Genomic DNA, 21,961 nt, shown 5'->3' with positions numbered 1-21,961 from the left:
TGCCTGCCTGTGCCGGAGGGGCAGGAGGGTAGGCACCATACCTCAAGTCGCGTTCGGTCCACTCCTGGGGGCAGTTTGACTCGCCCTCGGTTGGTCACCATCAGCATCTCATAGGGATAAATCTTTGACGAGGGAGAAACAAACAGCCAACCGGTCATCAGGCCTGGCCTGCGGAGGAAGGCCTTGCTTTGTGGCCACCCTGTCCCCCCCTCCGGTGGGCTCTCACCTGTTGCTCCAGCATGCTGGGGAGGGAGCTGCCTCTGTCCATGCGGCTTCTCTGGCCATTCTGCAGGGGAAGAGGCACAAGCGGCCCTCAGCTGAAGGCAGGGCTTCCCATCCATCCCATGGGACCAGGGTGGGCGGCCCCTGCCCCCTCCTCAGGCCTGCCCCTGCCGAGCCTGAGGGTGTTGGGCAGGCGTCAGCGTGGGCGGCCTCAGTGCTGCTCTCCTCCCCCGTCAGGGTGCCTGCTCACCTGCAGACCTGCAAGACAGAAGGGAGAAGGTGGCCGGGCCATGATTGGAGAGGAGCAGAAAGACTCAAGGGCCCAAAGCGGGTGGGGGGTCTGCCTCTGCTCCAAGCCTGCAAGGGACAGGAGTTTCTCTCACCTGGACTGCCTTTCTCACTGCTGCCAGTTCCAAACTCGGTCGACTGCAGCTAGGGAAAGAGAGTAGCAGAGCAGCGTCATCCACGGGGCAAGGTTGACTAGAACAAGGCAAGGCTTGAGCAGCTGTGAAAATGCTGCTGTCCAGGCAGGGCTGGGCCTTGAAGCACACAACCCAGATGTCCGGGTGAGGCAGGCATGGCAGGACAGGCACCCCCCGGGCTTGCTCAATGCAAACCTAGCTGGAGGAATTGGGGCAGGAGGGATGGCTGACGAGAGGGAGGGCAGGGCAATTTGAAGGGGGGGGACCCAGAACATGCTCTGTTCTCTGAATGCTGAGGCCTTCCTTCCATCCTCCCCCATCCTCCCTTCCCTTTTTCATTTCATTTCCATCTTCGAACAATCAAGAGCAAGAACCTATTTGAAAGTGGAAATCCAGCTACACCCATGCAAGGAAGTCTTCCGCAACCTGCCTGCCCCTTTCCCTTCCTTGCTTGTTTGCCTTCCGAGTGCCCCGGGCCCCACCTTGCTCCAGAGGGTCTCCCCTTACCCTGGCAAGCGTATTTCTCCCAGAGGCAGGAAGTGTGGCTGATTTTGAGCTCCCTCCATGCAAAGCTGGAAGAGAAGAAGCTGGTCAATGTGGGACAATACTCCAGAGGATGGATTGGTCGGGGGTGTGTGTGTGGAGCAGGACCACCTTTTGCTGTGACAAGCAGATCTGGCCAATGGGTGGGGTGGGGAGCCAAGCAGCAGATGGGAGCCCATTAGCTTCAAAACTTCAGAACCCACCACTTCATTTATTCCTGCTCTTAAGGAGCAGCACAAGGACAGGAAGTGCCCAAACTCTTCTGTGGTTAATTTCTAAATTATGAACAGCCAGGATTGGGATTAAAGGTTTTACAAACCCAAACTGCCCAGTCTTTCTAGCCTCTTTTTGGGAACTGAATGAATCACAGTTCTAGTGTAGACTTTTTCCATCACTCTGTCCTGAAGGCCGCTTCCTTCTCTCCTGGCAAAGGGCAGATATGCAGCAGGGTCCACGGGCTCTCAGGGCGGAAATGCCAATTCATGGCAGCACCAGCCACAACTGCCCTCTAAAATGGGGGTGCCCTTAATGGTGATCCATCAGTGTTCGTGCCAAAGGGCAGCCTCGCCCTCCAGAACAACGGCCCCTTGGCCATCTCCAGTTTAGTGAAGAGACAACCGCCACACTCAGGCTGTCGGTGCAAGAGAGTCATGCAGCTGCACAAGAAGCGAAAGGCCGTGCTAGACCATGTTAACGGAAGGACCACCCCAAGATCAGGAGTCCCCTGCACTGCGCCGGTCATCCTGCATGGACACTGAGGGAGAGCTTGACAGACATTTCTAGAGGAGAGCAGCCAGGTCGAGGGCGGATGATGATGACACTCAAGCACCCCAAAGCCACCATATGGGGTGGGAGCTCAAAGACAGGACAAGAAACACTGGGTTTTAATCACAAGAAAGCAGATTTGGTTGGCCATCAGGATGAATGTCCCCCTAGTATGGGCCAGTGCATTCTTCTTGGATGCAGCTATGTAAATAGACCTTTTAGAGCCCACTCATCTGTTGGTGCAGATTCCTGCTCTATCAGGGGGTGGATTAGATCATCTCCAAGGTCCCTTCCAAGGCTTGCATTCTAGGACTCTACGCAAACAGCCCCCCTCAGCACTGACGGGGGGGCATCACTCACAGGCATGGAAAGGAGTTCGGTCTGGAAGCGAGCGGGTCTTCCTCCGGATCGGGAGAGATTTCTCCATCTCCTCCTTCAGAATGAGTTTGCCCAGATTGGAGGCCACCTAAGGTGGTGAGAAGAAAGAGTGCTGAAAGGACCCCCCCAGTGACCCTCCCCCCCTCGCCAGGTGCTTCCCCCTACCTTGCTCAGCTCCTGTTCCTGCAGCTCGTGGAGACTTTTCATCTCTTCTGAGTCCTCATCCACATCCTCACCTCTCCTGGATGCCTTTTGCCTCCGCCACTCAGTCTCTGGGAGGGTGCAACCAGGATTTATTAACTGCAGTTGTGTGTTTTGTGTGTGTGTGTGCGTGCGTGCGTGCGTGTGCACCCACAGAAGGCCTGGAAACCAAAGGTTTTTGTCTTGCAATACTAGAAGGAGCAGATCCTTTAAGAGGGAACTCGGTCTGGAACTGGGACCTTTGTGCTTCATTAAGCAACCCTGGAGGGCTTCAGAGCCCCTTCAGAATCTGGGGAATCCATCAGACTCGGCTTTGAGGAAGATATAGAGTCTCCTACTTGAGCAGGGGGTTGGACTAGAAGACCTCCAAGGTCCCTTCTGTTCTGTTAAGGAGAGGCAGAGTGGTCCCTGTGCAGGGGGCAGGGGCTCCCTGAGAGAAGAGAAGCCGGGCTCATTCCAGGTGGCATCCACGTCTCCACTGCCTTTCCGATCGCCCGGCTTCTTCTTGGGGAGCCTTCTGATTCAGCCTGATAAAACCAACTGTGGCTTTTCCATTTTTTCTGTGGATCAACACCGATAATTGTCTTTCTTCTCTAAAGCGAAAGGACCCCGAGGGAAGACAGAGGAGGAGAACATCCCCTGGAGCCTCCTGAGCGGTTTGGTTGCTGCTCAGAGCAGCAGATCTACAGCGAGGGCTGCCTGGTGAAGAGTACCTACCCATGACGGCCAGGGAGGGCGGGCAGGGCCAGTAGTCGGTCTCAATCTTGGCTGGCTGGCTGGGATCTGGTGGCTGAGCAGCCGGGAATTTGGAGGATTCGATAATCAGGCCCTCAATCAGCCGTTTGCTCTCGGGAGTTGGTGCCAGCCCAGCCTCTGGAAGAAGTCAAGAGTCCTGAGTCCCAGATAACATACCACCCCTCCGCCCCCTCCGCCCCTCCCCGGAGCAGCTCCTACCCCTCTGCTTGTAGATGGGTGGCTTCTTGTAGATGTTCATCTCTGTTGTGTTGGTCTCTGGGGAAGGAACAGAAATGGGTGAGCTCTCCATGCAAAGAAGGTGCCCAGGTCCACCCTGTACTCTCTCCCTCCGTCGCTGGTGTATTTGCAGAGTAACTCCACTTTTTTGGGGGGGATGCACCCTGGTGACCCAGAGGCTGGAATAAAACCAGCAGCTTATGGTGCATGATAGACCACTTGCAAACACCCAGAGGAGGAAAACCAAAAGGCTGGTCTTGGACGCGGGGGGCTCGAAGAGGCAAATGGGTGACCCCTTCAGAAGTGGCCCTAAATGCCAGGGAAATGGCTTGCTGAGCCTCTCTGCAGCTCCAGGTAGGGAAATGCTCCTGAGCTCCTGGACCAGCATCAGAAAGTTGCGCTGCAGAAGCCCTGGCATTGGAGCAGGAGGGCCTCACTGGCCCCGAGAAAGGCCATACCAGGATGATGGAAGTGCTGGACTCCAGAGCGGTTTCTGCTGCCTGCCCGGCGCCCAGAGGCCTTGTCAACACTTCCTGGGGATTTGGCCTCTGCCCAGTCATGGCTGACCTGAAAGCAGAGAGCGAATCAACAGAGGGACACCAAGGAGAAGGCCCTGCTGGCTGCTGGGCTTTGTATCCCCTCCTCCCGAGAGCGACTCCATCCTTCAAAGCTTCCTTGCCAAGGACAGCAAATCCACAATATAAGCAGACCCAGTCTGAGCCCACCCACCCCCCAAGTGCCAGCAACCCCCTGCCCGTCCAACCGCCCATCGGAGGAGCACTTACTTCTGGCGATGGGGGAGGAGAGAGAGATGTGGGCGAGAGCGAAGGCTGCAAGAAGAACAGCCGGGAAAGGCGGACGTTACTCGACCTAAAGTTACTCTGCTAATGCCCCTCATGGTTGTCCTAACATTGCCAAACTGCTGCTGCGATCACTATAGGAAACTCGTTTGGGAGCAGCGCAACAGCCTGGCCGTTCTCCACTCTCCCAAGAGGATGGACGGCCACGTGGTGGACGAGGACCTCAGCCCAAAAAACATCCCTGCCTCTGACCTGGCTGGAAGGAGGCTTCCCTTTCCAAGGCCAGCCCCACCGACTGCAGGCCTCACCTCTCGGCTCCTTGGCCGGTCCACGTGGTCGAGGAGGGAGTAGGTGAAGTGGGGCTCATAGATCATCAGGTCAGGACGCTCGATGTCCAGGATTGCCTTGTCCCGGGGGATGGCTGCCAAGTCCTTGTAGGCAAGGACTTCGTCATCCATTTTGGCCTGGGAAGAGAAGTGGCCGGGGGGAGCGGCCATCTTATGAAGATGGCAGAAAGAGAGAAAAGCAAGGTGCCTAGATTGGGACACACACACCCCGGGAAGCTGCCCCCATTCTGTTGGGACTTAGGGAGCACAAGCCAGAGCCAAGACTGTATAGCACCTCCCCAACGTTGGGAGTCCCGGTTTGATCAAGTGGCTAAGGAAAGCAGGGAAACGAGTTCGAGACCTACCATGGGCACAAAGCCAGTCCTGGGATCCCAACTCCTCACAAAGACACCAAATTTCCTCCTTGAGAAGCAAAAGCTTTCAGAAGGACTGGAATATGCCTTGAGGGCCAGATGAGTCTGTGAGATGCTGAAGCACCCGAGCCTCATTGGACTCCTGTGCTTCAACTCCCCCCCCCCCCGGCTTCCTTTATCCGAAGGTCCCAGTATCCCCTCTGGCTCCCCCATGCTCTTTTGCCCCTCCCTCAGAGCCGCTGTATCTGGGGCACGGGCCCTTCCTGGCTCATCCCTCCCTCCAAGAGCAGCTTTCTTCCCTCAAACTTTGGTAAGAAAAAGCCATTTTCTCTGCTCCCTCCACAGAGCCCCTTCCTTCGCCCTCTGCTCTCCTAGTTCTGTTTTTAAGCTGGCCATAGTTTGCTCAAAGCAGGAGAAGTGGACTCAAGGCATCTGCAGGCTCTCACCACGATGCTGGAGGGAGATCCGGGGACCGCTGAGCCCCGAGCCGAGACAACGATGCTCCTTGGGGAAGTCAGATGCTGCAAGGAAAAAGGAGGCGGCTAATCAGGAAGGCTCAAGCAGGCCTCTCGCTGCCTTTGGCCTCCTTCAGGAGCAGGCCTGAGGGCAATCAGCCCCCTTGGTGGGAGGTCAAAGTGCCCTGTACTCTTTTGTGAGGGGGGGAGAGCTGCTTACAGGATGCACATATTCGCCCCATCCTTTATTTCCTCCCCCACCCCCCAATCAAACACCTGGATTTCTTTGCCGACATGTTTGCAGTGCAATCTGGGGGTGCAGCCTCCTGAACTCCATCTTTATCTATAGGGGGTGAGGTGTTACCCCCCCCCCGTTGATAGGGCTCGCAACTTGGGTGTCCTCGATTCACAGCTCAATTTTGAAGATCATATAGGAGCTGTGACCAGGGGGGCTTTTGCCCAGGTTCGCCTGGTGCGCCAGTTGCAACCCTATCTGGACCGAGATGCCCTACGCACAGTCACTCATGCGCTCGTGACCTCCCGTTTGGACTACTGCAACGCTCTCTACATGGGGCTGCCCTTGAGGACCACTCGGAGGCTTCAGCTGGTGCAGAATGCGGCCACACGAGTTGTGATGGGGGTCTCTTCTGCTCCGCGAGCTGCATTGGCTTCCAGTTGTCTTCCGGGTGAGATTCAAGGTGCTGGTGATGACCTATAAGGCCCTAAATGGCATGGGAGCACCTTTTACCGGTGTTAACTTCCCATCGTCCCATGCGCTCCCACAAAGAGGGCCTCCTCAGGGTGCCATCGGTCAGGGAATGTCGACTGGCAGCCCCCAGGGGGAGAGCATTCTCTGTGGGCGCACCTGCCCTCTGGAATCAGCTTCCGGTTGAGCTCCGGATGGCTCCCGACCTTCGCTCGTTTCGCCGCAACCTGAAGACTTGGCTATTTGAACTTGCCTGCCTGGACTGAGGGACTGGGATTTTAGATCTTAAATTTTAAAAATTTTAAATTTTAGCATGTGTTTATTGTTTAGGGCTATCTGATTTAATCTCATTTTATTTTTTATACATTATGTGTTGTTTATAGTGTTTTAATTACCTTGTACACCGCCCCGAGTCCCTTCGGAGAGGGGCGGTATATAAATCCAAATAAATAAATAAATAAACTCAAAGGTTCCTCTAGAAAAGGGACACATTTTGGGGTGGGCCAAGGAGAAAAAAGACGATTGTGGTGAACCTATTTTCTGAGGAAGCTGATGGAAGCCAAATGGCTGGCCGTTCAAATGGCCCAGTGCCCTGGCGCTGGTCAGACCGGAAATCTCATTTCCCCAGTGGTGCTGCCCATCTCAGACACCTGGGGAGCACTTATGCACCTTTCACTGCCAATCGCATTGCTCCAACTGGGAATCTTCCTCCTGCCTCAATTGTGCCCATTTAACCCTGCTGGATGGAGCTGTTGCTCCTGTTCAGGTTTTGCTACTGTCCCTTTCAGGCTTGCAGCAGGCAAGGGGAGGACGCCACCTGAACATATCTAGGATGGTGAGTCTCTCTCTCTCTCTCTCTCTTCGTGCCCCCATTTGCGTTATCTCCCCAAAGAAGCAGAAAAGGAGGGAGGGCCCAGTTGGTCCTGCTACCTCAGGCCAGAGATGGCTGCCGAGGAGTTTGGTGCCCGAACGGGTGTACTGTGCCGCACTCCAGTGACCTGCTGAGCCAGACCCAGGATGGCTGATCCAGAGACAGGACCTTCCAGAGATCAGGAAAGCAAGCGGTGGGGCAGGGGGTATTGGGCATCCTGAATGAACCTGGGGGATGATCAGAGCGCTCCAAGAACAAATCTAAATGGGGATTGGTGAGTATCTGCTTAGATGAAGGTCTGTGTGTTTCAGGTCTGTGGTTTGTTTATTTAGCTATTAAATTTATATAATCGCCCATCTCACGAGAAATATCTCTTGGCAAGCTTACAATAAAATATGTTTTGAGCATACTTTATTAAAGCAGAGCTCTGCATCTGACAGCATTTTGTAGCCCATGTGGGCTATGATGGGGAGGCAGACACAGAAAAAGACGAAAGAAGAACACAGGCCATAGAAGGGACCTCAGAGGTCTTCTAGTCCAACTCCCTGCTCAAGGCAGGAGACCTTATTCCATTCCAGCCAAATGGCTGTTCACTCTGTTCTTGGAAACTTTCGGCAATGGAGCACCCTCAACTTCCAGAGGTAAACTGTCCGACTCATGGATTGCTCTTACTGTTGGAACATTTCTCTTTACTTCTCTCGCTGGCTCTCTTGTTAACAAGCTTCATGTCTTGCCTTCATGTGCCTTAGAGAATAACCCAATCCCCTCTTTGTGAGAGAGAGAAAGGAGAGCAACTAAAATGACCAAAGGCCTGGAGAACGGCTGCGGGACTTGGGTCTGGCTAGTCTAAAGAAAAGAAGAAACGGGTGACATGATAGCAGTGTTCCAATATCTCAGGGGCTGCCACAAAGAGGAGGGGGTCAAACTATTCTGCAAAGCACCTGAAGGCAGGACAAGATACAATGGTTGGAAACTGATCAAAGAGAGAAGCAACCTGGAATTAAGGAGAAACTTCCTGACAGCGAGGACAATTAACCACTGGAACAAGCTTGCCTTCAGAAATCGTGGGTGCTCCATCACTGGAGGTTTTTAAGAAGAGACTAGTCAGTCACTTGTCTGAAATGGTATAGGTTCTCCTGCTCAAGCTGGGGGCTGGACTAGAAGACCTCCAAGGTCCCTTCCAGCTCTATATTCTGAAGTACTGAAAGACTGCTATCACGTCCCTTTTCGTTTCTGTCTGAGCTGTGAGGAAGATGGAAATCTTGCAACAGCCACTTACTGGTGGTGCTAGTGCCTCCTCTGCTTCCTGTGGACCCCTTGGCTGCATTGCTACAAATAACTCTGGGCAGAAAGGAGTAGCCATAAAGGAGAATGTTTGTAGCTCAGGCTCCCTGGTGGTTCTCTGAGCTGGGTTGTTTCCTTTCAGACGTTTTATTACTCAAATAAAGTAACATCAGTGCTACCTAGAAGGGAGTGGGGTTTGCTCATGAGTGCCCCCTACTAGGACTAATGATGTTGCCTAGTTTGATAATGAAATGTTTGCAAAAAACCCACCAAACTCAGAGAGCACCAAGGACCTTCAGAAAGAAATACTGGACACGTTTTCCAAACTGCTGAACAAACAATCCCCCCACCCCCGAGAAGTCACCTTCTTCAACTTTTCCATTCAGCCTCCACGTTGGCAGCCTCAGCTCACTCGGCGAATTCTGAAGGGGAAAAAAGGAGACAGTGAGTTTAACAGAGGGATGCTCAGAGGAGAGGGGTGTGTGTGTGTGTGTGTGTTGGCAGATTGCAGCCCCGGAAAGGGCCCTCCACCTGGGCCAGGCTGCGGCTGTAATCCGGGGGGAGGGGGGAGCCTTTTCCCACTTGTGCAATGGAACATCTTCACAATGCAGCATCTTCACAAGGAGCCCTTATTTAACATCTGGTAAAAAGGAGGGGGTCCCTGCTTTTATATCAACAGCCGATGGTGCAAAAATGTAATTACACTAAAGAAATTCTGTGATGTGGACTTAGAGTCATTAATTATCAACTGCAAACCATTTTATTCTCCACAAGAATTCTCCTCATTCCTCCTATTTGCAGTGTATGTTTCGCCAAAAGCTTGCATAAACAATGCATTACGAACTCTAGCTGACCAGATTACGTGGGCTGGAGAAAAATACCCAGATTCACTCCTCATTGTGTTAGGAGATTTCAACTGTGCTAACCTAAACCAAGAGCTAGCAAGATACTTCCAGCACATCAACTGTCTCACTAGAGGCAAGAATACTTTAGACCACTGCTACACAACACTAAAAAATGCTTACTGCTCTTTGCCACAAGCAGCTGTGGGACACTCTGATCATCGTACCATGTACCAGTTTATAGACGAAGGGTTAAAACCACAAAACCAACAATTAAATGAGTGAAGTCTTGGACTGAGGAGGCAAAGCTAAAGCTCCAGGCTTGCCGTGATTGCACAGGTTGGAATGTTTTCGAAGAGACCTCTGCAGACTTGGATGAGCTCACAGATGCCGTAACATCATATGTTAGCTTTTGTGAAGACCGATGTGTGCCAACCAGAAACCTGCAAATATACAGTAACAACAAGCCTTGGTTCACAGCTAAACTCAAGCAGCTACCTCGTGCCAAAGAGGAAGCCTACAGGAAAGGAGACAGAATGCGGTACAATCGGGCCAGGAGTGTATTAACAAGGGGGAGCGGAGCAGGAAAAAAGAAGCTGCTCTGAAAAGCTAAGGAATCGGCTCTCAACAAATGAACCAGAAAATATGTGGAAAACTCTCAAAAATATCACTGGTTACAGCAAACCTCCTCTCCGTGCCGAAGGGAATCAACAACTGGCAGATAACCTGAATGTATTTTACTGTAGGTTTGAGAGGAAACCACTGTCACCTCTCTCCCCCACCTCCCCCACCTCAGATACAACAGCCAAACCTCCTGCAACTGACCCCCTCCCCCTCCCCTCCCCCCACCTCTGGTGATCACAGAAAATGATGTGCAAGGTCTATTTCACAGACAAAAGCCTGGAAAAGTACCAGGCCCAGACAAGGTAACCCCTTCTTGATTGAAAGCTTGTGCTGACACCAATTGCCCTCCCCCGTCTCCACCCGCATCTTTAATAAATCACTAGAGATGGGCTATGCTGCTTGTTGCTTCAAGTGCTCTACTTATCATCCCAGTGCCAAAGAAACCCTCCATCAAAGAACTGAATGACTGCCCACCGGTTGCTCTGACATCTGTAGTTATGAAAACCCTTGAAAGGTTAGCGCTGGCCCACCTGAAAACCATCACGGATCTGCTGTTACACCCCCTTGCAATTTGCCTACTGAGCAAATAGATTGGCAGATGATGCTGTTAATATGGCTCTGCACTTCATTCATCCCAAGGAGCTGCTGAGACAGTTGGACAGAGGAATTACTGGGCCTGTCATTTGCTCCTCTATAACTGTCTGGTTTGGCACAGCGACCAAGCAAGACAGACACAGACTTCAACGGATAGTTAGAACTGCAGAAAAAACAATTGCTACCGCCCTGCCTTCCATCGAGGACCTGCATGCTGCAGGAGTCAGAAAGAGGGCTGTGAAAATATCTGCAGACCCCTCACATCCTGGACATGGACTGCTTCAATTCGTCCCCTCAGGACGCCGCTATAGGGCATTGCACGCCAAAACCACCAGACACAAGGACAGTTCCCCCCCTCCTCCCGAACCATCACTCTGCTAAAAAACTAATTCCCCAAAACATGGTTGAACTACCTAGTAAGTCTGTATTACTATTATTCTACCCATCTTTCTTGTTACCTATCTCCTTATCTTCTTATGACTATGTTTGTTGCTTGTATCTTATGATTTATATTGTTTTATTTAGTATCATAGTATGATTTATGCTGATTGCTTATTCAGTATTCTATAACTATCACTGTGTTGCATCTTATGATTTATGACAGGGGTGTCAAACTCAATTTCATTGAGGGCCAGATCAGCATTGCAGTTGCCCTCAAGGGGCTGGGTGGGTGTGGCCTACTGGGTGGGCGTGGCTAGAGTGCGTATGGCCTACTGGGTGGGTGTGGCCAGCTCTACATCGTTGGCATCAAGGGTGCCAATGGGGGGGCCTGGGCAGGAGTGGGACAGATCTGAGGGTCTCTGGCAGAAGGAGGGTCTCTGGGCCAGGGCCAAGGCAGTGGGGGCCGTTCCTTCACTGTTTCCAGGATGGCTTTGCGGGCCACATGAAACCACTTTGCGGGCTGGATCCGGCCCCCGGGCCTTGTGTTTGACATGTCTGATTTATGATGAATGTATTTTTGTTGTTTATGATTTATTTATTTATTTATTTATTTATTTATTTATTTATTTATTTATTTATTACTTGTATCTACACTGAGAGCTTATGCACATCAGACAAATTTCTTGTGTATCCAACCACACTTGGCCAATAAAGAATCTTTTCTATCCACTCAGAACCAGAATGCCCCCCCAGCCCCCACTCAACTTGCCTGGGGTTTCAAGCTACAAGCTCTCTGTGTTTGAACCCTTCCTTGGAGAGCCAGGTCAAAATGCGGAACTAAGAAAATAAGATAGAAGTTAGTTTTCCCCAGCGCACTTGAAAGGGCCAGCAGGATCTGCCCCCACCCCCAGTCAATCACTGGTAATTCTCCAGAGCGTGACCAAGGAAGACAACAGGAAATCTCTCCTCAGCCAGTGAAATATTCTCACATACAGCACGATCCAGAACTCAGAAGGCATTGTGCATGCACACTAAAGGAAAAGGCATCCCTAGAGGCGCACGGGGCCTGCTCAGGGCCCCACTTCCCACCGACCCTCCGGAGGGCAACTCCTCAGCCAGGCCCAGCTGGGAGACCCCGCAACCCTCCCGGAGCCTTGCGCCTGGGGGGATGAGCTGATGGGAGGCTGGGGAGGTGGGCAAGGGGGCGGGGGGGGGGGTTCCCAGTTTTAACAATGAAAGAGAACCACTCCGGGGAGAAGCAGGGAGACCTTGTACATCAGCCGGTTCCCAGGGTCTCCGCAGCCCTTCAGCCTCTCTCTCGGCCTGCCCTCCATGGCTTCTGCGGCTGGAGAACTTGTCTGTGTTGGAGGGCAGAGATTCCCTTCCTGGAGGGAAAGGGGGAGAGAAACGGGGAAGGGACAAATGTTTCCCAGGCTGTGCTGACAACTCAGCACACGAGCAGGAAACCCCAGCTCTGAGCGCCTTCTCCTCAGCCTGGCCCAGCGGCTGCTGCTCTTCCCCCAGACCCCACCGGGAGCTCGGCAGCCCCCCCCGGCACACGGCTGATGGGGCCTGTGGTCCCCCCCCCGCCGATTGGCTGGGCTGCTTGGCTCCTGCTGCAAAGGGTTAAGTGACCTTTGCGGGACGCGGCGCAGGCCGGGGAGGGCTCCGGAGGCAATCCTGGCAACGGAGCAGCTGCGGCTCCTGCAAAGGGACGGCGCTGCGGCAGCCCCGAGGGGGAGGCGTCGGGGCCGTTGCCACAAAGCGCTCCCGAGCAATGGATCTCTCCCTCTGGGAACCCCCCCCCCCCCGCGCACGGAGCAGGGCTCCCGGCCTCGCCTTCCTCGATCAGCTCTTGCTTTCTCTCCGCCCCCCCCCCCGCCCTAATCTTGCTGCTTCCACCGAAGCGAAACGCCGAGGGAGAAGCGCCGATCCTCCTCCCCGGGTGCCGCCTGTCTGATGCCGGGTTGTTGACTTAAGGCGGCGCCACTTGCGAAAAATAATAAAGCTGGCAGCGCTGTTAGGTGGAGTCGCTTATCCCTTCGGGATTCTTTGGAACAGAGCAAGCGGGGCGCGGACTCCGGAAGGAGAAAGCTAAAGGGTGCCCCCCCAACAGTCCTTTTCTATGAGCAGATGGAGCCTGCAGAGTTCTTTAAAGTAGCCCTCAAGCTTTGCTCCCATCTTCCCTATTTCGCCCTAGATGTAAATTCAGAATTTTTGACCTCTGACAGCAAGCGACCACCTGTAATCCTTCAAGAATTATAAGAAATTAGCATCAAAGTAGTAGAATCAAGAAAAGTGTTTGGGTGCTGAACAACCCTGTACGTTTTCTGGATCGCAGCCCGTGCATCAGGGATCGGGTCCATCTCTGTACTTGCTGAGGCTGAACAAGGAAGCCAGGAGCGTTGCCTGGGGAGAGGAAGGGAGCCTTGCTCCAAAGCCTGGCTGATCCGGGTGAAAAGGCTTCCCCAAGCCGGATCCCACAACCAGCCTGTTGCTGAGCCCTTGTAGGAGCAAAGGCAGAAGAAGGACGAAGAGGGACTTTGCCCCTCTCACCCTGCTGCAGTTGGGGTGCCATGGGTCTGTCTTTGGGGTGCAGCTGAAGCCCACACCGAACAGAGGGGGGCACTGCTCCTCCCCCAAAGCCTGGTCCACAGGCAGTAGGGAATATGAAGAGCACCAGGTAAGGCGGCATTGCCTGACCGGGCATCTGGCAGCTGAGCTTGCCTTTCCATAGCACAGCCGGGTGGGCTGCTGGCCTGTGAGGAGGACCACCCTTTGTTCCCCAGAGGGTTTGGCCAGCAGCCACTGCCTCATATGGGGGCTCTGCAGAGGTCTCAAGTGGCAACACCAGCTAGTTCCTTCCCAGGGGCAACAGGCGGTCATTTAGATGTTCCCTCTTCTGGACCAGCAGGTGTTGCAGCTACAAAACTCCCTTTGCTGGGTCAGTGTGAACTGGTCAGTGTGCCTGGTCAGCGCCACTCAAAGGGTTGCTCTCTGCACCAGCCTCCTTGAGGAGACTGAGTTAACCAAGTTAATCTTTAGCGGACAGGCTTGTTTTCTTTGATCCTCTTATTTTTAATAGCCACCCAGGGTCATCTGGAGACAAGTAGCTTTAAAAATATGCTTAATTATATAAATACAATACTTTAAAGCTAGAAATGTGTTTGCCCTTTGGTAGAAGGGCATGGCAATGATCCAAATAAACTAGCTTGTGGGATTAATTAGGTGGGGCAGACCCCCCCCCCCATTGCTGCAGGAGGGGTTTTTTGGGGGGTTGCATCACACCAAGAGGATTGCTTTTGCTTCAAAATGGCAGGCCACTGGGGCACTAATTTTGGCATCTGGAGTAAGACTGTACCCAAAGCTGGAAAAAGATCTAATCAAATCATGGTGAGTTTCCATCCTTCCTGTGTTGGTGCTCCCGTTCACACAGGAAGGCCCTTAACCTTGAACTTCGGTGTCTGGAGATGCAGCCAAAGGGAGGTGTGGGCAATGCTGAAGTCCAACAGCCTTCCGAGCAGCTGCCCAGGGCTCCAAGGCAGCCTGTGCAAGTTGACCTGGTCCCTCTCAGAGCGCCCTGTGAGCACCGGCATTGATGTGCCAATGGCTGGAGGAGAGGGGGGCTTGGCCTTCTGCCAGGGAGGTGGGCCTCGTCTCTCACTATTCACCCTGCATTTGCAACCCAAAACAAACAGGGTTTGCTTTCGCATCAAATGTCTTGTGCTCGGAGGAGGTAGGGGATGCTGGAGCCCAAACTGTGTGCTTAGATACTTGGATACCATGTACATTCTCTGCTTAGACACCTAATTCCCCCGCGGCCTTCTCCAGCTTGAACATGCCCTTGGAGGCAGAGCACATACTGTACCCACGAGTACAATGAGGAGGGGGGCATTTTCTTGTTGCACTACTCACCTTAGCACAAGGCTTAGCCAAAGCCCCAGGAGTACCAGAGCAGATCAAGCCGCCTTTTGAACATATCAACTAAGAACCTTAAAATCAGGGTGATCTTTTAAGGTTTATGCCTAGCTCTTATTTCTGTGGCTTTGTAAATGTGGTGCCAGGTTATTTATTAAATTTCTATGCTGCCAACTTCCTGCAGAGTCATGGTGGCTTGTAAAAAAAAATCAAAACGTGCAAGCTAAAGACAAATAACCACCAATGTCACTATACTCCCCCCATCAAATGGAAATCTGCCAACACTAAAAAGATGCAACAGCAGCAACTTGAGAGGAATCAGAGTCCTAGTGACAATCACTTAAGTGTGCTGCAGCTGCCAAAAGCCAATGCAATCCTAGGACAGCATCAAGATCACATGAAGTACTAATACTGCTATATACTGCTTTGATAAGATGACATTTGGAATACTGCATCCAGTTCTGATCGTGATACAAAAAAGATGTTGAGACTCTGGAAAGAGTGCAGAGAACAGCGTCGGAGACGATTGGGGACTGGAGGACAACGCATATGAAGAAGGGTTGCAGAAATAGGTCTAGTCTAGGACTAGAAGTGACATGATATCAACATTCAAATATGAGGGGCTGCCACAGACAAGATGGGGTTGTTATTCTCTTGAAGGCAGAACAAAAAGCAATGGATGGAAACTAATCAAGGAAAGAAGTAGCCTAGATTAGAACTAAGGAGAAATTTCCTGACAGTGAGAACAATTAATCATTGGAATGGGTTGCCTTCAGATGTTGTGGGTGATTCAAGAAGATACAGACAGCCATTTGTCTGGAATGGTCTAGCAGGGGGTTGGACTAGAAGACCTCCAAGCTCCCTCCAACTGTAATTCCGTATTCTGCAAGATGAGACTTGGAACAATTCAGCTCTGGATTCTGTCAGGAAGGCCTCAAAGGGCAGCTCCCATATTGCTGGAACCACCACAGGAAAACGCTGCCACTCGGCGCAGGGGCTCCTCCCGAGCTCTTCCCACGGGGCTGTTCTGGAAGGTCAGCTGGGAGAAGACGGCCCAAACCCGAACCGCGGCTCGTTGCCGCTGCGAACGCCGCCCTGACATAACCAGGAGCAGCTTCCCGTCACTAGCCCGGAGCCGCGGCCCGGCCCGGCCCCCCCTCCGCTTCCCTCTGCCCGGGAGCGAAGCCGCGCAAGGCGGCGCCCCCCAAGACGCTTGGCCGGAGCCCCCGCCCCGCCCCGAGCGGAGACCCCGAGCAGACGCGGCCGGCACAGCCTCGGGAGACCCCCTTCCCCCGAACGGAGGCTGCTCGGACGAGGCTCCCGGCCGGCTGGGAGGCAGACGAGCCAGGCCCGCTTCGGAGCGCCTCCTCGGGAAAGCTCCGGGGGGGGCGCTGCCTCTGGGCGAAGCGAGTCCTTCTCCGGCGCACTTATCGGGGCCGCCCAGCAGGGGCCCCGCCCGTATCAGCCGCCGGCAGCAGCTCCTCCGATCCGGCCTGCGTGGGGCGCGCAGATAAGGGGGGCCGCTGCCTTCAGGGGCCGGTCTCGCCGGGGCCGCGCTCCTCCGCCTGGCCCGCCTCCCAGGAGCCCCGGCGGGCGAGTAGCACGGCTCCGGAGCCCGCCCGCCCGCCCGCTGGGCGCGGAAGAAGCGGGGCCACCTCCGGCGAGCCGCCGGGCGAAGCTGCCTGTCGCGGGCCGTGGCAGTTCACGCGTCGGCCGAATGCCTCCCGCTGCCCAGACAGGAGAAACCTGGGCGGGCGGGCGGGGGGAACGAAGCCGGCAGAAGAGCGAGGGCGTTCGGCAGCGGGCCAAATGCAGCTGGGGCTGCGCAGGCTCATTCCCTTCCTGGCCCCCTCCCTCCCTTCCTGCCACTCAGCGTTCCCACGTTATCTTTAAAACATGCTGAGCAGCTGTCCTGCCCCCATTTTTATTCTAAACATAATGGTTTTTCTATGCCAGGATGGTGATTACAAAGCCTGCCTGCGCCCACAGCTTTCCAAGAGAGCCCCCAGTGTAGCGGTTATCATCCCAAAGCTGCAGGGAAAAGTGAGAGTAGGCTTCTGTCCATAAGCCAAGCCCCCCTTTCTCCTTCCCTTCTCTTCCTCCTCCTCTTTTGCCCCAGTGGAAGCATCCCCTTCAGGGAAATGTTCACAAGGGACAGTACAAAGAAACAAGGAATTCCAACAACCGACAAACCGATCGAGCAACTGTAAAAGATTTTCTTGGACTGCGAACCTCCAGTCTTTCCTGTGAGGAGATTGTCCCCCACTCCATTTGGGATGACCAAAGACTTGAAACAGCTTAAATGTCCATCACCATTGACTTATTAAAGATTTAAACCATCATCTATACCTGTCCAGCTGTTGTTGTCAGAAAACAACTATGTTGTGGACAGCCTGTTTTCACTTCAGTTATAAATACAGAAACAATCCATGTATAAATAAGGGGAGCATGAATTTCTGATTGCATCAAAGGAGGGAGGTTCTGGAGCATCTGCCTCACCATCCAGGGGGAGGAAACGGGGAGACTTCTCTTCCCATAGGGGGGGATCCAGCCACCCACCAGGCCTCCAGCAAGGGGCCAAGTCCCAACCAGAGAGTTCTTCCAAAGGCAGCTTTAAAACTGAGGGCTTCCAGGCAGGAAAAGACTCCAGCCGAAAAGATGTAGTTCTTCCTCAGTGTGTAGTATGAATAGAAGAATGACTTTGCTTAATCAGTGTAAGCAATTCGGAACAGTCATCTCTGTTAAAAGATTGTAGCTTAAATACATTCTGTTTTAAAAGGCTGTATCTGTGCATTGATTTCAGCTTAAGTCCGCAGCATGGATTTCTTGCTGGGCGAGCAGCTGCTGCCTCCTCTCCTCTTCTTCAGTCAAGTCCACTTGAGTCAATGAGAGCCTCTGCAGTTGCACCCCGGAAGCTGCCCTGCAGGCAGACGAGGAGGAGCTGCCGCAGGTGGGAAGGAGGGCTTCTCCAGGCAGAGGGCAAGTCAGGCCTGAACAGTCCACGAATGACACTCTGGCCAGCCGTCCCCCCACTCGGCTGCACATGCCAGACATTTTCATCCCAGGATGCTCTCCCCAGCCTCTTCTTGCTTGTTGTACCTCAAGGATTTGAGCTGCATTCCTTGCAACGGCATTATTTTGCACAATTTTAAACCTAGGGATAATGTCCGGAAGAGGCCATTCCAGGCCTCAGAGTAGAAACCAGAAAGCTATTTCCAGCGATCTAAGCTTTAGTGACCCACTAAATCTGCAGATGATACAACTGCACATAGTCCTGGAATGCCTCTCCCCAAGTGTTATGTAAATTTAGTTGGCCACAAACAACTGTTGGTTGTTCGTGTCTTATTTGCCGGCTCCCCTGTCACCAGTGAAGGATTCACTTTCTGTTGCTGAATCTCGTTGCTCTGGGAGAGCCTTGGGCTCTGTGACTTCAGGGAGCTGTTGCTGCTGGGCTGTGCAGCCGATGATTCAGCAACTGCCAAAGGGGAAGAAAAGTAGAGGCGTGAGTGGCCCACGTTAAGCCCTCTGAGCACCAGGATTAGAAGGCAGAGAAGTGGAGCAGACAAAGCTTCATGGGGCACCTGCATCCCTGAAGTCCACTGAAACACTTTCTTTTCTTTGGTGGTATTCTGTAAACAAGTCCCCATTGGATTGAGCCTGTGTATAATCTGAAGAGGGTTGATGACCATGGTGAGGAGTATCTTCCTGCAGAAGTATCTGATGGGAGGTCCCAGAAGCACATGGGGGCTTTGAGGCAGCCCCACATGCTGCAATTTCATGTGAATCCTCTCCTTACCTGACCCCCAAGTGATCTTTGTGGGTCTTGGAGCTTCCGTGTCCACTTGAGTTGTCTGAAGCTATCCTGATAAGTGAAAACTCCAAACTCTTGACCTGTGGTAGACATTTTCTCTGCTAGAGTATAAACACATTTTCTCTGGGTAAGCATGTATCTAATAATTTATTACCAGTAATTCTAAACTATTTTAGAGTTTAGATGCTAAATATGGAATGAAGCATAAAAATAAAATGCATTACAAAAAGTATAGTATTTCTGTCTGGCCACCTCGACAGCTTCATCAGTTGGGTATATGGAAACATGGCATAAGCCTTATGATGCAAGAGTTCAAACGTGAGAAGACCAGCCTGCAGGCCTTACCTGAAATACCTGTCCAAATCAGAAGATTCTGTCTGGCTCCAAGAAAATGCTGCATTCATAACAGTGATGTCTCTGTGCCAAAAGAAGCGTCCTTGCATCTTCATGTCAATCCCAGGTTGGGTCCTTCTTAGTTTTATTTTTTGCTAAATCATCTAGCCTGTTGTGGCAGTTACTTGCTCAGGGAGTGTGGAAAATCTCCCCCCAATTGGGGTTTGGGAAGAGAGACTTTTCCCCTCCCTACTTAAAGGAGTTTTTAATGGCAGCAATTCCATCCTGACTACTAGGAGAATTGGGTGGGTTTTGCTTGGTAGGGATAAGCGGCCGTCTGCTCCAGCTTCTTGCAAACAAGAACATCAGCTATTATTTCTTTAGGCCTGCAATCCTGGCTTCTTTATTGTATCATTACCCAGAATCATAAGCATATTAGCCATCTCCCAAGCTTGCATACTCTAATCATTTAGCATTGATCAATGATGTTGTCTCCCAAATCTTCCCTCCTCCTCGGTGGAACAATTCCCATGAACCTCCAGAGCTGATCAATGGCAAAGGTGATAGGAACTGTCCTCCTTCAGCAAGAATCTTTCTTTCTTGATCCAGCCAAGAGGCTGTAGGGAAGGAGGCCATTTTGGGGTTCTGTGCTTGACTCCAGGGCTCAACACAACCTGTACCTGTTTCCAGATAAGCCGCTAAGGGTGCAGTGGCAATAAGTCATTTTGGTAGAAACATCACTACAAAAATCCCAATTTCCAAAGGTTCTGTACCACTTAGTCTTGTAGATTTTGCTGAAAAGTGGCTTTTCTTTTTCTTGGATGCACTTTTTTCCTGACATTTCATTGCAGCCTATCATTCTGTAACATAAATGTGCTATTCTGCATCTTTCACTTTAGGACAAGAGAAAGGAGGTTTGACATTTCTTTAAGAGAGCTACATCAGTGTCAACCAACTACTTAAGGAGCTGTTACCAAGCCAGGTACCCCCCATCCTGTACTGTATTTTCATTTAACTGAACACAATTTCATTACTTCCCTCCTATCAAGATGGTTTTCAGTTTATTTCTGTCTAGCTGTCTTCAAATTATCCAATTTTGTTTCCTCTCAAAATCTAATATGCATCCCTTCCCCCGCTCCATCAATCATTAATATTAATGTAGAGGTGCCGGTCGAGTTTGTGGAGAACCCACTGACCAGCATTTTGCTGAACATCTTCATGTCCAGCAGCTCACAGTTCACTTGCTGAGCCCATGTGGTGCCATATTTTGTTAAATGCTTTGCATGAAATGTCTACATCTACAGTCCACAATATATTTCCAGTTTCAGGCTATACTTTGGATAACCTATTGTGGATTTATTTTTCCGGTTACAGATTTTCACTAAAGCTCCTTGGGCTTCCCTTGCCACCAATCAAACAGAAAAGTCAAAATGTTGGATGCAGCCCCAGGAATTGATCGGGCGCCAGCCCAGCATCCTCCCTTACTGGCACAACCAGAGAGACGCCAGCGGAGGCTTTTCAAGTGCAGAAAGCCAGCCCTGCAGCAGCGCCAACGGGGACCTGGCCAGCCGCCCAAAGACGGCAGCAGCCAAGCGGGCGGGGACGACCCAGAACCAGCGCCGTTGGGGCAGCCCGGCAACGTGCCCCCCTCGGAGGCTGCCTTTCCTCCACCCCTCTGCGTGTGTGTGTGGGGGGGGGAGGGTTTGGGGGCGGCCGAGCCAAAGCAGCGCCGCGCTCCTGGGCAGTTGTAGCGCTCACCGCGGAAGGGGCCGGCGCGCCTTGCCTCCCGACCCGGTGGCGAGCAGTCGGCGCCCGGCAGTGACAGGCCGGCGGAGCAGCGGGGAGAACGGAGAGGGTGGCCGGAGCAGAGCAGGGAACCGGATCGACGCAGCCGGTCAGGCGGCTGCCCGCGGCCGCAAAGGCAGGCGCATGCGCGCTCCCCCCACCACCTTACCCTCGGCTTTAAGCGCGCCGAAGCGCTGGGCAGGCGCGGCCGGGCCGGGCCCGCTGCTGCTTCGCGGCAGTTACGGCTCAGCCGAGGGCATTTCAGCCGAGCGAGGGCGGGTCTGCCCACGGGAGTCTCCGAGGTCGGCCAGAGCAGCCCTCTCGGCCTGCAGGGCCGCCTGCTCCGGCACCCTGCCCTCGCCCGGCTGGGAAAGGCCGAAGAGCGCAGCGCGAACGCGGGGAAAGGTCGCGCGAAGTCTCCGGCCGGCGCCGCCATCCCGGCCCGAACAACGGAGAGCCGCCGCAGGGACTCCGTCGGGGAAGGCGCTCCGCCGAAGCCCACCGAGCGCGGCTCCGCAGACCAGCCAGTCGGCCGTCGGTTGTCCCGCGGGAAGGCCTGGCCGCGAGAAGCGAGGCGAGCGAGGCCGGCAGGTGTCGCGGCCCTTCTCCCGCCCCTTCGCAACCCGCGCGGGGCCCGACTTACCGGCGGCGCTGGAGTCGGCGGCGGCCGAGCGCGGCAGGACCAGGCGGGAACGGGGCGCGCCGAGCAGCGGGCAAAACGCGCGCCCGGCCGAGCCGCTCCCTCTGCCCGCCCCCCGCGGCTCCGCGGCTGGGCTGGCTGGGCGGGCGGGCCGAGGGGCGACGAGGCGCGCCGTGACGAAGCAGGACTGGGCGCGCCGAGGGAGGGGAGGGCCGGGCAGCGGGCTCGCCCGGCGGTTCTGCGTCGGGCTGGCCAAGGACCAGCGCAGCCCCTTTTCGCCAGCCCCGAGCCCGGCTCCCCCGGCCGCAGCCCCGCATAAACTCCTCACGCCGCCTCCCCCCGGCGAAGGCCGGCTCCGAGGCCCGTTTCCTCCCGCGGGAGGCGGACGGCTTTCCCGCGCCCCGGGCGCCTCCCTCGCGGGCCCGTTCGCCCGGCCCCCGCCCCGCACCCGGGAGCTCTCGGCAAGCGGCCCTGGGCGAGCGCCGGAACCCGCCGTCCGTCCGGAGGGGATCTGCCCCTCGCCGCCTCCCTCGCCTCCGAGTCCTACCTTCACAGGAGCCGCGGGGCTCGGGCGGGCGGAACGCTCCGTCCTGGGGGCGCCATCCCCTCCGCGGCCAGCATCTCTTCGCCGCCGCCGCCGCGCCCGTCACCTACGCGCCCGAGCCGCCGCCGCCGCCTCCCCGTCGTCCCCGGCAACCTGTGCCCGAGCCCCCG

At 54.0% G+C, this 21,961-nt stretch overlaps 1 protein-coding gene across 2 annotated transcripts in view; it reads right to left on the bottom strand.

The window, feature by feature from the left end:
* The window catches only part of DMTN (dematin actin binding protein), a 23,619-nt gene extending 1,658 nt beyond the window's left edge, over positions 1–21,961 (bottom strand). The window contains exons 1-14 of one of the 2 annotated variants that reach the window (XM_083368303.1): positions 21,795–21,956; positions 8,684–8,741; positions 5,450–5,524; positions 4,612–4,767; positions 4,289–4,333; positions 3,962–4,070; positions 3,486–3,542; positions 3,249–3,404; positions 2,496–2,602; positions 2,313–2,418; positions 1,152–1,216; positions 604–654; positions 227–292; positions 42–122 (exon numbers count right to left, since the gene is read on the bottom strand). In XM_083368303.1, the coding sequence (XP_083224429.1) occupies positions 42–122; positions 227–292; positions 604–654; positions 1,152–1,216; positions 2,313–2,418; positions 2,496–2,602; positions 3,249–3,404; positions 3,486–3,542; positions 3,962–4,070; positions 4,289–4,333; positions 4,612–4,767; positions 5,450–5,524; positions 8,684–8,701 (1,092 nt within the window). In that variant the 5' untranslated portion in view covers positions 8,702–8,741; positions 21,795–21,956. The other variant, XM_083368304.1, reaches the window with a different exon arrangement.

The sequence above is a fragment of the Vipera ursinii genome (assembly GCF_947247035.1).
Source record: "Vipera ursinii genome assembly, chromosome: 8".
In the NCBI taxonomy this organism is placed as follows: Eukaryota; Metazoa; Chordata; class Lepidosauria; order Squamata; family Viperidae; genus Vipera; species Vipera ursinii.
The sequence above is the reverse complement of the archived record's forward strand: the minus strand, read 5'-3'. Positions and strand labels throughout refer to the sequence as shown.